At 36.8% G+C, this 14,955-nt stretch overlaps 1 protein-coding gene and 1 non-coding gene across 4 annotated transcripts in view; one reads left to right on the top strand and one right to left on the bottom strand.

Moving 5' to 3' along the window:
• Girdin (protein girdin) overlaps positions 1 to 14,955 on the bottom strand; it is a 576,472-nt gene that overhangs the window by 463,669 nt on the left and 97,848 nt on the right. For all 3 annotated transcript variants that reach the window (XM_090411135.1, XM_090411137.1, XM_090411136.1), the window contains exon 7: positions 6,277 to 6,425. In XM_090411135.1, the coding sequence (XP_090267261.1) occupies positions 6,277 to 6,425 (149 nt within the window). The remainder of the gene's footprint in view (positions 1 to 6,276; positions 6,426 to 14,955) is intronic.
• On the top strand, positions 3,433 to 3,514 carry TRNAS-UGA (transfer RNA serine (anticodon UGA)). Its single transcript has one exon. It is a non-coding gene; the product is annotated as a tRNA-Ser (tRNA).

Raw genomic sequence — 14,955 nt, 5'->3', positions numbered from 1 at the left:
CATAGCATTATACATCCAAAATGAAAATGCATGGTTAGTCCATGCGGTTAGCCCAGTGGCCGTGTGCTTTGCAACCATATGCCTGTGGAAGGAGTGTCCTAGGTTTGATTTCCGTCAGTGACGTGAGGAGCTGAAGTATCTTCCTCAGCCATAGCCAAGTTAGCCGATCTTGGGTGTGGACAGTAGGGTTTTTTCCCCAATTTATCCTGGGGGTTTTCATCCCACAAGCAGGCAAACCGGCCTTGAGAACTCAACACTACGGACATAGGATACACCGAGGCATAGGGCTGACCACCTTATCTGTGAACAGTTTGAGGTCTGATGATTAACAAACCCTCGACACCGCAGGTAAAAGAGGGTAAAAGGAAGATGAGATGAGATATATTTTTTTTAGTGGCTTTGTAGCACAGATGGAAGAAATGATGGAATGTGTGCCCTTTTGAATAGAAAAAACTTGGTAGGAAATCTTGTCACAACAAAGTGAGTTGGTTAGATGGTCACATACAGATATTATAGGACTTCTCACCTAGAAACTCCAGTTTTTCATTCTGGGAAAAAAAAAAAAAAAAAAAAAATCACACAGAGAATATACACAATTAACAGACAAAAATATATCATGTAGATGATGTATTGCAGATGGTGGATCATTTAACTTTGTGTAACAATAGAGTATTCTCCCATGTTGAGTCCTCAAACTCTATAGAGGGATTATGTAATAATGAAAAAAAATTATATTTTTAAATTTTATATTTCTTGGTAAGAATTTATGAGGGAGGTTTGTTTAATTAACTGCAGTGAAAATAATTACTTGATTTTGTTATATATGTATTTTATAAATTAAATTAAATTAAAAGTAGAACATGCAGTGAGAGGAGATATTCTTAGACATGTCACCCATACAGAAAGAGTCTTCATAAGATAATGGGACCTAGACAGTAATGTTCCTCACAAATGATACTTTCAGTCTTCCTCTAAGCACAGGCTGGCAGATGAAAACTGTACAAATTCAGCTCTTATAGTGGAAGGAATCACACAGATAATGACAGTTAAGGTGAACTGTGTCATTTAGCTGCAGTTTGAGATTTAGTTAAAAACAGGAGATCAGATATTTCTCAGATGAAGTCTAGATGTTTGTTAGTAGTATTTATGTTTGATTTCATGCTGCAGATGTTCATGAAATGATTGTGAAAGTTTTTTTTTTAATTACATATTAATATTCTTATCATATTGCTATTTTATAAGTTAAATAAACAAAAAAAGGTAAGCCATAAGGTTACATCCTGTCTCTATGAAAAAATGTGGCCCCAATAGTATGCCTTTACACCACATTCTTGGCTTTCCTCCAGCCACAATACAGCCGTGTAGGTGGCAGCAGCACTATGAACCAGTTGGTCAGAAGCCTTCTAATAAGTTACCATCAGATCTGGTACCATGAAGAGCTGATTTACTGCCTTGGCATGTTCTCCACAGTAATAGAGAATAGATGAAAGGGAATAGAACTCAGAACTATAATAAAATTAGTTTAATCCTTTATCCAAGTGTGAGCAAACAAAGTTTGCGCCTAAAAGTATCTTCAGGACTGGGGTAAGGTGGTACAACACAAGGACAACTCATTGCAAAGGTGGAGCAAGCTACCAACACTCCTATCTCAGTATCTCCTATAATGCAAAACACATCTCCTTGCGGATATGTCTAATGTTATGCATTAAGGGAAGGGCCACTACCCAGACTAGTTTCGACCTTTATTGAGGTCTCTTCAGTGGGAGCCAGGCCCAAGTGGAGATATGTCTAATGTTATGCATTAAGGGAAGGGCCACTACCCAGACTAGTCTTTATTGAGGTCTCTTCAGTGGGAGCCAGGCCCAAGTGGAGATACCAGGCAGAAGCATTAGCAGGTCATCTCTACCTATAGGAGTTGCCAAATGATGTGCCACCCTTTTTTATATATTACTCTGGATTTAGAGAAAGATGTGGAAAGTTTATTTTTCACTTGTTCAGAGTATAATAAAATTAGTTTAATCCTTTATCCAAATGTGAGCAAACAAAGTTTGCGCCTGGGGTAAGGTGGTACAACACCAGGACAACTTGTTGCAAAGGTGGAGCAAGATACCAACACTCCTATCTCAGTATCTCCTATAATGCAAAACACATCTCCTTGCAGATATGTCTAATGTTATGCATTAAGGGAAAGGCCACTACCCAGACTAGTTTCGGCCTTTATTGAGGTCTCGTCAGTGGGAGCCAGGCCCAAGTGGAGATACCAGGCAGGCTCCCACCGAAGAGACCTCAATAAAGGTCGAAACTAGTCTGGGTAGTGGCCCTTCCCTTAATGCATAACATTAGACATATCTGCAAGGAGATGTGTTTTGCATTATAGGAGATACTGAGATAGGATCGTTGGTATCTTGCTCCACCTTTGCAACAAGTTGCCCTGGTGTTGTACCACCTTACCCCAGTCCTGAAGATACTTTCAGGCGCAAACTTTGTTTGCTCACACTTGGATAAAGGATTAAACTAATTTTATTATACTCTAACCAAGTGAAAAATAAACTTTCAAGAACTCAGAACTCCTGCAAAGCAGTGTCTCACTGAACAAATTGTAATGTACCAAATGATAATAAACTACTTCATTGTTGTATCACTAAGGTTATTTGAGAATGAGTTTTTACTCAGTCTCTACAGCATTGATTTACAGATAGCCAAACAAAAGAAAATGCTACAATGCAGGAAATGCAATTTGTGGCAGGATTGGCAATCCAAAACCTAATATACAAGGTGGTCTGAAAAAAGGGAAAAAAACTGAAAATATCTGCTACATTGGTATCCACTTATCATAACTTGATTCCTAAAGGAAATGCAAAAAAAAATAAACCAAGTTATAAGAGTAAGGTAGATAGTGATCACTACTGAGTCAGTTGCCAGAAAACACTGACATGGTGAAGAAAGCTATTAATCTGGTGTCTTGAAGAATGCATTGTGAATTCATATATTATTTTTGTTATCATCAGGAAACAAATGGAGCAAAATTCAATAGAATATATCAAATAATAGAAAAAAATTGATCAAGAACCTAGTTGGAGATATTCTTAATCTGAAAAACAGAACACATCAAGAGAAAGCAAAAAGATTAAGCAACAGACTATAATGCATTTTACCATTAAGAGAACAAAAACAGACAAATATTGTATTATGTATATAATAACCAGAAAGTCAAAAAAAACACATACATACCCTTTATTGTAAACTACACAGAGGAGAAGCAAAAGTGTGCTAAGGGATATCGTACAATGCAAAATTTTAAAAATTGCATGCATCTTTTTATATAATAAATGCTTTTTGTTCTGGAGGCTACTGAAAGAGCTTAGAAATAGATGAAAAAGTGTGGCATAAGGAATCAGATATAATAAAGGTTACATGAAAACTAAAGTTAGTGCAGTCGTGGCCGAGTGGTTAAGGTGATGGACTTGAAATCCATTGGGATATTCCTGCGTAGGTTCGAATCCTACCGGCTGCGTACTTTTTAAGCATCTCCATAGCGCAATTGGAAGAATGATGGTACATTGCGCCCTTCGATTGGAAAAGGCCCGAGTTCGATTCCCGTTGTAACGGGAGGAATCTTTATATGGACTTTTTCAATTGAAGGTGAGGTAGCAGGGTTTTTTCTCATGGAAACTCTGGTTTTTCATCCCACATACAGACAAATTGGCCCTTCAGAACACACGCAATTTACAGCCAAAAAATATTTGTTTTGATGTGGTGGGCGGTAGATGGTGCTGATGTAGTTGATTTGTAGTAGAAGTTCGGTAGTGGTGGAGACGGAGAGTTGTACAGTAGGTGTCTTCCCACGATGAGTCTTCGGATTCCTTGGAGGTATCACGAATAATAATAAGTTAAAGATATTCTACATGTCTGGAGTAATTACTTTAAAAAATTGCTAAATGAAACAAGCAGTGTCAGCACAGTGGTAGAAAACACTCAACAGGAATGCAATCAGTTCTACTTTTAATTTAATTTATAAAATACATATAGAACAAAACCAGGAACACATATCAATTTTGAAGTGAAGAAAGCCATCAAAGTAGTTAAAATGGACCACAAATGCTGAAATAAGAGATATAAAAGTTTTACAATGGCTGCATTGCATAATTCAGAAGGTCTGGTTGGATGGTCAAATACCAGATGATTTGAATAGAGCTCTCATAGTACAGATCTATAAAAAGGGAAATAAAACTGAATATGAGAATTACAAAGTGTTCCTGGTAAGATTTATGCAAGTATTCTTGAGAAACAGCTGAGAAGGATTGTAGAAGGGAAGCTTGGTGAAGAACAAGCTCGATTCAGGTTAAACAGAGATTGTCAGGATCAGATTTTCACTTTAAGGCAAATAGCTGAGAAATGTTGGGAATATAACAAGCATTTGCATTTAAGTTTTGTAGATCTAGAAAAGAAATATGACAAGGTGCCAAGAGAAAAGCTCTTTAAAATGCTAGTTATTTGGTGTAAATGGGACATTATACTGAACAATACATAGTCTCTATGTATTGCTCAATATTGCTGTTAAAATTTAAGGAGTTAGAGTAAGATGATTAGATGTTGAATCAGGTGTGAGACAAGGGTGCATATTATCTTCAGTGTTATTCATCATCTACAGAGTGGTTCAAAATTCCATGTACAAATTTGAGGGGAGGTAGAGAACATCAAACTCAATTATATTAACATAGGAAAGCATGACCGGAAACTCCACCGGAAGGTGCTAACAGGGACACAAAGATACAGAAATAGCAGTAAGTAGTGTAAAAAACTTTATTAGGTGTAACTGAACAGTTCAATAGTAGTTAGATACATAATATGGTTTCACATCAGGTGCTCAAAGTTACGACCATTAGCAGTGATGCATGCCTGACACCAATAACGCATTGATTGCCGTACATCTTCGAAAATACCTGGAGTTTCCCAGATATTAGCAGCGGTGATGACTGACATCATTCTTCACCACAAGCAACTAAAATGGAAATGGGATGGACATTTATCCAGAAGAGAAGATGAGCGATGGACCACCATCCTTACGAACTGGATTCCTAAAGAAGGGAAACGAAGCCGAGGATGTCCTAAAAGAAGGTGGAGTGATGAACTGTCAGAGTTTATTGGGGAAAGTTGGTCAACCATTGCCAAAACAGAGAAAGGTGGAAAGAACCGGAGGAGGCCTTCGTCCCACAGTGGACAGAAAATGGCTGAAAAGAAGAAAAAAACTTCTATTTCTAATAACTTTTAAAGCCTGGGTAGATTCTGATTGCTTTCAGAACATACCAAAGCAACTCGGCCTATGATTTACAAGTCTATTCATTTCATGTGTTTTCTGGCTGGTTTCTCTGTTTTGCAGATATAAATCCAGTTGAAGAGTTCCTTATGTCTTAGATAAGACTCAAATCCTGGTCTTGTCAACCAACAATCATGTCCATTTCAACCAATGCTGTAGATGCACATTGTCAGAGGCTTGATTTAGAATAAAGAAATTGACAATATCTTGCTAGCAATCAAAGTTTTGTCACTCTTTATCAGAAAAAAAAGACAACCTTTCAACACAACATTTACATGGCAAAACATTCAAAAATGATATATTAAATAAAAGGTAAGCCACAAATGTCTAAATATGCCAAAGTTAATCTTGGAAAAAAACTATCCTTAAAGTATTTTTTGAAACAAACTTTATGTCCACATAAACTATACAAATTTATTAAATCTTCTAGTTTCACATTATGTGTTTCAGTCAAATCAAAATATATTACCGACTTCATACTGTCTTTATTACCATCCTCTTTACAGTGCATACTACTAGACATGAAAACTACGAACGAAATGCAATGCTCTAAGAAAACTGTTAAAAGCGACTTCACTTAAAACATGTAGGAAATAATTCATTCATTCATTCATTTCATTCAAAAAAAGTTAGTCCAATCAGAATCACAGCAAAATGGAAATGCAATACAAGTTTCAAATATGAGTTCCACAACAACCTGATGGAAATTTAGTCAACCACATTTAGGACTATCTCAGTCAAATAATGAAAACTCAGAAACAAATCTTTAACAATGTAGATGCTAGAAAGATGCATTATGAGAATAGCACTAAATTGCTAAGCATTTTAACTAAAATATTAAAACACTATTAGATTTACTGAACTTTTACAAAATTTATTGTTTCATAATGGTTAGTAATAGCATATTTTTTTTTTTTAGTATAATAAAAAGTAGCATATACAGTCTTATCATATCTTACAATTCTTGTTGAAATTTTCGCAAACGTGATTTAACATCAGCCAATTCTACAATTAGATGAGGCTTCTCAGAAATATTTCCAAAAGTTGGACTTAAAGGAGTAGGATTTCCAGTTTGTCCAATCTGTTCTAGCACCAGATTAACAACTCGCTATTAAAAAAAATAAAAGATTTTAATTAAAACCACAATCAGTAGCATAAACCAATATATGTTGCACACATTTATTTAAAAATGTAATCTATATAAAAAAATAAGTTCATGAGAATTTTTAACACTCTCTTTATGGATTAAAATATGTGTACAATATATCTTAATCTTCTCCTTACACAGGATATCCCTGTCCACATGTTACCACTGTCGTATAGCAGATTGCTACTTCCTGTCCCCTACCTTGTAGATGCATGTAATGGTTTGATAATGTTTTTAAGCAGTCATATATGCATACAAGACCTCTTGTGATAAAAAAATATATATAATAATAGATAATATATATTAAAACTAATAACTTTTATTGTTAAAAGACCATAAGATTTGATGATTACAAATACAAAGAGCCAACAAGTTTCACTAGCCACTGTCTAGCATTTTCAAGGCTGTACTGGTGTGAAAACATGCATCAAGTTACATGAAAACATACACTTTAGTAACTGCTAGGCTGTTACATTTGATAATTCGTGTTTGATGGTGTGCATGCGTTTGAATGCTTCAGTCAGAATCCGGTACATGACCACATGTTGTGTAGTGTATATATATATAGATAACATATATGAGATTTTTGCTTGAGGCTGTACGGAAGAAGACAGAGAGAGGAAAAATAGTGTGCGTGTTGCCTAGGTATGATAATGACGAACTGAGCAGAAGAGCAGTAATATTGAATGACATAATAGCTAGAATGTGTTACAAGAGAAGACTGGTTTATGTGGATGCTTGGAGTGCGTTTGAGGAAAGAGAGGAATTGTATGCGAGAGACCACTTATATTTGGATGAGGAAGGATGTAGGTATCTGGAGAGATTGCTGTTCTGAATGAGTCAGTGTGTCCCAAGGAGAATGATAGCAGGGATGGCCTCTTATGGGAATGGATACTTGGGAGAAGGGAGACGACATCAGGTAACACCGAGTCCAGTGGAGTCTAGAGGGGATAATGTGAGAATAGAAACAATGGCATTTATATGCTTTATACTAATGCCAGGAGTATCCGGAATATGAGAGAGGAATTGGTGGCGCAGATAGCATCAGCCTGGCCAAAAATTATTGGGATCACTGAGACGTGGTTGACAGAAGAGGATATAATAACAGGAATAGAAATCGCTGGGTACAGCATTTTTTGGCAGGATAGGAAGGTGTTGTGTTGACTTTCTACTATCATAACTATTCTTTGGTCTTTGAGTCAAATCCCCTTAAACTCTCAATCGAGTATCACGTGGTACCTCTGAGGGACAATGGAATTTCCTCCAGATCGAGGCAACACCAGAGTATCAGAGTGTCTGAGATCTACCTCTCATAAAACGCCAAGAAAATTTATATTTCGCTGCGCCACTTAGCGCTATTAGATTAACAATATTATCAATCAAGAGGTGATCTCAGGACAGTAAAATGATACCTAGCAACTTTGCAGACGTGGCCAAACTTTGCTTCTTTTTAGTCTCCCGAATACGTTCATATTTTTATAAGAGGTGCATCGGATTCCAGAAATCACAGATAGTCTTAGTTAGGTACAAAAGCAAGGTTTATTATATATCAAAAATATGTACATTCAATACTATTAGCTTAATTCCCATCTTAAGGGAGTTCCTGACAGTCAGGACAGAGTTAAAATATCACAATACTACAAATACACTTATAACTGATTATGCTGTAATTCTCTAAAGTAAGAATCTTATTTATACTGTTAAATACCTTAATCATGCATGATTATCACAATCTTTCTATTTCTCAGTAGTTCTGTCAAACCACACAAGATAGCATTTATATCTTTTACAATCCCTTTATAAATTAGCAATTCCTCACTCTAGACATATTTGTAACTTCTTACAACATATTAATGAACTTTATCATAGTGATAGACAGTAAGATTAAAGGCAACCCTCTCTAAACAATAGCAACACAGTCTTATTCAATCTCATCAATGTTCCCCTTTCTGCTTTATCAACGTGGCACAAATCTCTCATTCACATTCAGTGAAACACAAATAAAGTCTACTTATCTGCCCTTTGGTTCTGTATCGCGTCAATGGTCTACCGGAATCTGCCTCTCTTTAATGTCCACGTGGTTCAATCTGGCTTTCCATGGACTGCCGGACTTATTTCTTCCGTGGAGATACAACCGTCGAGTTCCACTGCTGCCTTTATCAGAATCCTCCGGTATGGAGGCACTGCCACCCTTCACCACTGCGAGAGACGAACACTAGGAGATCCAGGAACAAAAAGCCCTTTTTTCAGGGGGTGCATGACCCTTATATTTCCCTCTTTTTTCTCGGCGTTTTCTCGCATTTCGCGATGTCCAGCCAACACACTCACGTGGTCTTATGTCACAGCATCCAGCCTTCTCCGCTATCGCACGTGCGCTGACATCACGCTGTTTGCTTGGAGCGAGCCGCTCCCTCGCGTCACTGCTCCGTGACCTTTGGGCTTCACTCCCCCTGCATGTTGAATTTGTGCTAACATTCTATATCTATTAATAGATATTACCTTATACAACTCTGCTAAAGATTTACACTTCCATTATTGATTTTAACTCATTTGTGAACGGTACTAAATACACACTTATTTAATCTCTCATAGTGAAACTTGCTTGATATATTTACATAGCATAAATCTTACTCAGAGGCAATCATCTATATTTATATTCCTTTTTTGTTTGGAAATGCATGTTAGATTGTGATAAGATGGGAGTTCCTAAAATTCCACTCTATCACAATCCAACAAGGGGAAAGCTGGGTGGTAGGGCACTGCTTATGATAAGTGACGACCTATGTCCTCTAAGAGTGGAGGCTTTGGAAGGCAGTGAGACAAATGATTTGAGAGCATATGGTGTGAGGTAGAGGTGGGCAAGACAGGATATTTAGTCGGGTGTTGCTAATCATTCTTCTTGCACCTGCCAAACTTAACTGTCTAACAGGTGCAAGAAGAATGATTGTTATGGGAGATTTTAACTACAGTAGTATAAATTGGAGAGAGGAAGATGCATGTAGCAATAGGGAATGGAATTTCTAGAATTCTTGAGGGACAAATGTCTTAGGCAACATGCAACAGAGGGAACAAGAGGTTCAAGAGTTTTGGATTTGGTTATAGCATCAGAAGAGTTGATAATAACTGAGTTGATGTCTCTCCCACCAGTTGGAGAGAGTGACCATATGGTGTTGACTTGGAAAATGAATAGACATGCAGGAGTATCAAAGAGACGGGAACTTATGTGGAATTATAAAGCAGGTGATTATAATAGTCTTAGACGTCAACTTCGGGAAGTTTCATGGAGGGAGGAATTGGAAGGCCAGGATATCATTAGTGCGTAGGAAATTGTGAAAGAATATTTGTTAGCAGCAATGGTAAGTTGTATACTACGAGTGAAGAAGAGGACACAATTTAGAATGAAGTGGATGACAAAAAATATTAAACAGGAATTGCATGCAAAAAAAAAGCTATGGAAGAGATATAAGGAGACAGGTGAAGAGAAGATGCATGAAAAATATAAGACACAGGCCAGAAGAGTGACTAGTGTGGTAAGGTAAGCGAAACTGGAATATGAGAGGAGATTGGCCCTAAGATCCAAAGAAAATCCTAGGGAATTTTTTAGCTATGTGGCCAGTAAGAGGAAAAATGACTGTGGAAGAATGATATTGTGGGATAAAAATGGGAATAGAGTGACTGATGCAGAGGACATAGGGGAATTGTTCAATGAACACTTTATCAGAGTATTTCATCCTAGAGGAGTCAGTTTTAATGCAAGAGGGATAGGGCAGGTTCCAGGTTTAGAGGAGAGTGTGTTTCAGATACTGAGTACTCTGGATGTCAGTAAAACTTTGGGACTGTATGGTATTTCACCACGAGTTTTGAGAGAATGTGCTAGGGAACTGACATTGCCTTTAACCTGGCTTTTCAATGAAAGTTTGGCTGCAGGAAAGGTGCCCAGGGAATGGAAGGCAGAGGTTTACAAGTGGGGTCCAACAGGGCTCAGTACTAGGACCTATATTGTTTAACCTTTATATCAATGACACTGCCAGTGGGTTGCAAGGGGATATTCAGTTGTTTGCAGATGATGCAAAGCTGGGAAGGATTATTAGCAATAATGCAGATGTGGTAGCCCTGCAAGAGGATTTGAATAAGCTAGATAGATGGGTAAATGAATGTGGGATATTGGTTTAATGCAGCAAAATGTAGGGTCTTGAGGTTTGGGGAAACATCGATGTGATGCTGCATACTCTATGGGAGGAGTTATACTGGAGGAAGTAGGGGAGACACAAGAGATCTGGGGTTAATGATTGATAGAAACCTGAAATTTAGGGGACATATTGCAAAGGTGGTGAAGGTAACACAGAGGATTGCTGCAATTATGAGAAGGACACTGACCTGCAGAGATAAAAGGGTTATCATGCCGTTGTATAAGTCTCTGATCAGACCACACTTAGACAATTGTTCTCAGATTTGGTCCCCAGGATTTGAAGAGGATAAATTAACTGTGGAAATGGTACAAAGACGGATGACAAAGATGGTTTCAGGACTGTACAATTTTGGTTATGAGGATTGGCTGAGAGAATGTGGACTGCAGAGTTTGGTGGATAGAAGAAGGAGAGGTGATATGATTGAGACTTTTAAACTGTTGAGAGGTGGTTACAGGGTTGACGCTGGAGAGGTCTTTCGCTTGGTTGAACAGCAGGAAGGAGTCATGACAAGGGGCCATCTCTGGAAGTTACGAAAGGAAACTGTGAGCAAGAGGGTGCGGGTTTCTTTGCATGGTGGGTGGTTGAACCGTGGAATACATTGCCTGATGGAGTGGTGAGAGCGAGAATGGTATGATAGACTTTGTGTTTCTTAGGGGGGACCTCCCTTGATGAGTCTTGACAGACTTTATGTTCTTAGGAAGGACCTCCCACGATGAGTCATTTGACTCCATGGAGGCCTGAATAATAATAATAAATATATATTTTACAAAAGTCCAAGATTTTTAATTACAAGAGCAATAGGAATTTGGTTTTACCTGTGGTATTTAGCCAAGAGTCATTTTTTTATAGATGTTAATAATAATAAAAAATAAAAGGGAACTAATCCTTTCCTTTAGTGTTACACGGCGATCAGCATTCATTTTAGATAAATTATGGACTCTACAACTGTGTCATAAATAACTATTTTAATTTCCTGACATTTCGAACTTCATATCACATCATCTGGAGTATACACATAAATACAGAGACAAGCTGAATTACATTTCACACAGTATGCTAAAGAGACAATGATTTGATCAACAGTTATTCTACTGGCATGACCCCTAGTTAAAATATATATATATATATATAAAAATTAAATAAATTTAAAAAAATTAATTACTTAATTAAAAACTACATCAAAGCTATATTCTATTTAAGATAACATCAGAGAAACAATCTTTCATATAGCCTGTGAGATTTTATCAACCACCCTGATCTTAACAATGATGATGATCTAAAAATCCCAAGCATATGGGAGGCACATATTCTACCCACTTAATCTTTCTCCCTAAGAGTTAACTATAAATACGACCATAAGTAATCCAGAATCTTAAATCTAATATAATAATTGTCTTGTTAAATTAGGACATAATTGTTACCGTAAGAAAATTATCTATATGCAAGAATGTTTCTCTGATGTTATCTTAAACAGAATATAGCTTTGATGTAGTTTTTAATTAAGTAATTAATTTATATATATTTCATATTCTATTTTCAGTAGAATAACTGTTGATCAAATCATTGTCTCTTTAGCATACTGTGTGAAATGTAATTCAGCTTGTCTCTGTATTTATGTGTATACCCCAGATGATAACCTTAATATGAAGGTCGAAACGTAAGAAATTATAATAGATAATTTCTTATCTATTATAATTTCTATTATTAGAAAATGGACTCTACAACCAGTTATTTATAACACGGTTGTAGAGTCCATAATTTATCTAAAACGAATGCTGATCACGGTGTAACACTAAGAGAAAGGATTCTGATAATTCATAGAGATTCGACGCACAAGCGATGCAATCAATACAGTAAGTTGAAGATTCATGTTTCTGGTTTGATTAATCAGCTGGCATTTTTAAAACATTGTAGGGACAACAATATCATTTCGAACTGCATCAAACTGAAGACAATAATAATACTATTAATAACATTATTGAAAATAATACTGAAGAGAAAATTTACCTCAACAAATATACCAACGCATGGAGAAAGTGTTACTCAGAGAACAGATCCAAGCTACTAGAAAAATCTTGGTCTTTACTCAAAACCAGGTACAAAATTTAAAATCTTAACTTTCTAGTTACTTGAACACAAGTTGTCTAATCTTTAAGAGGATTAGACAACTCAGTGAACCATATCCTTCAAACAAAGAAAGAAAATCTCATATCCAAATTTCATATACTAAAAGACTGACAATATTCAGAAAACCAACGGAGATATTTGAATTTCTCTACAGTGAACATAAACAACCAACCAGAAGTAAGGAACAACAGGAGCAACCAATTGCCTTCAGGTAACAGTAATGTAGTCAATCTAACAGATAAGCTTAGGCGTTGATGGTTATTCATGACTTATGTTTCATGGTATTAACAATACCACAAAAACTTTTATCAACAAAGATGTTTTACTAACGCTAATATTTCGCTGATTTTCAAATCAGCATCATCAGAGCACAACACACATGTAAACGCGACAGTGAGTGAGTGAAACAATATAATTGCAAAAGGCAAAAGATCTAAAGTCCTATTTTTGGCACCCTCTAACGGGAAAAAAAAAAAGAAAAAAAAAAAAGCAGTTATCCAGGCGTTTTTCTTAGGATAACCGTCTCCCAAATTTTTGGCAAATTAATGCAACCATATTTGTTAAGGTTGGGAGAATTCTTCAAAGCCATTGCTGACTCAAAAAATAATCTTTCAGATCTATAACGACTCCTAAATAGCACATTTGTTTTCCTCCATCTAATCCTGTGTGAAGGAGTGTCCAAAGCATGGTCTTCCAGTCCCGACTTGCCATAGTAATAGTAGCAAATGTATCTTTCATGTTCTTCCAGGCGGATGTTCACTGATCTTCCTGTTTGCCCATAATAGGCCAAGTCACAGTCACATGGAACTTCAAGTGACTGTGACTTGGGTGTGCTAAAGGGTGAAGTTTATCCTTTGGCGAGCGGATCAGAGTTGCCAGCTTGACATGAGGTTTGAAGGTGGTGCGAAGGCCATGTTTCAACAATACTTTGGCTATCTTTTCCGATGTACCTCTGATATAGGGAATAGAAATGGTCATGTTGTATTCTTGTGTATTAGGGGGAGGACAGAGTAATGGGCCTATGTAGTATTTTATCTATCTTGTAGGGATTGTAGCCGTTGGCTAAGAACGTATGGCGCAGGTACTGGAGTTCAGTGGTCAGAGCTGTATCGTTAGAACAAATGGCTCTGGCTCTGTGTGTAAGTGTTTTTAAAATGCCGTACTGTTGGATTGGATGATGATGTGATTGTTTATGTAGGTATCTTCCTGTGTGTGTAGGCTTTCTGTAAATAGAAAAAGATAGTGATCCATCTGAAAGGCGGGTGACTAATGTGTCAAGAAATGGTAAACAGTTATTTGATTCTTTTTCTACTGTGAAGTGAATTTTGGGGTGTTGGCTGTTTAGGTAGGTGACAAAAGCATCCAAAGTGTCTTGTCCATGGAGCCAGATGGCAAATACATCATCTACATAGTGCAACCACGCTTGTGCTTGTATGTAGCTGTGGTAAGTACTTTGTTTTCAAAGTGTTCCATGTAAAAATTTGCTAACGGGGGAGAGAGAGGGGGAACCCATAGCAGTACCATTAATCTGTTTGTAGAATTTCCCCTCCCAAGTAAAGTAACCTGCATTCATGGTAAATTGAAATAATTCAAAAATATCTGGGGGAAATTTAGACTTGATTAAATCAAGAGTGTCTATAAGTGGTACATTGGTAAATAGGGAGGTGACATCGAAACTAACCATTATGTCTGAATTTTTTAGGATTAGATTTTTAACCAATGTTTTGAAATGGATTGAATTTTTTACAAAAGTAGAGGAGTTGCCAGTAAGAGGGGCAAGCGACTTAGCTAAATGCCGGGCCAGTTTATATGTGGGACTATCTATGCTATCCACTATGGGGAGTAGGGGAATATTAGTTTTGTGGATTTTGGGTAATCCATAAATACGGGGTGTTTTAACATGAATTGGTTTTATTTTCCTGATGATTTCTTTGGGCCATGATGTCACTTTTTTCAGTAATTTTCGAACTTTTTTCTTTTGCGACATCGTAGGGTCTCGATGTATAATTTGATATGTGGAACTGTCACATATAAGATCTTGCATTTTTCTGTTATACTCTTCTTTATTCATGATAAATGTTGCATTTCCTTTATCGGCTTTTGTAATAATAATATTTTTATTATTATATAACTTTTTAGGGCAGTTATTTGCTTACGTGGCATATTGCTTTTTG

The sequence above is a fragment of the Typopeltis vanoorti genome, chromosome 21 (genome assembly GCF_054136105.1).
Source record: "Typopeltis vanoorti isolate ZY-2024b chromosome 21, IOZ_Tvanoo_1.0, whole genome shotgun sequence".
Lineage (NCBI taxonomy): Eukaryota > Metazoa > Arthropoda > Arachnida > Uropygi > Thelyphonidae > Typopeltis > Typopeltis vanoorti.
This window is presented reverse-complemented; position numbering and strand designations above follow the sequence as displayed.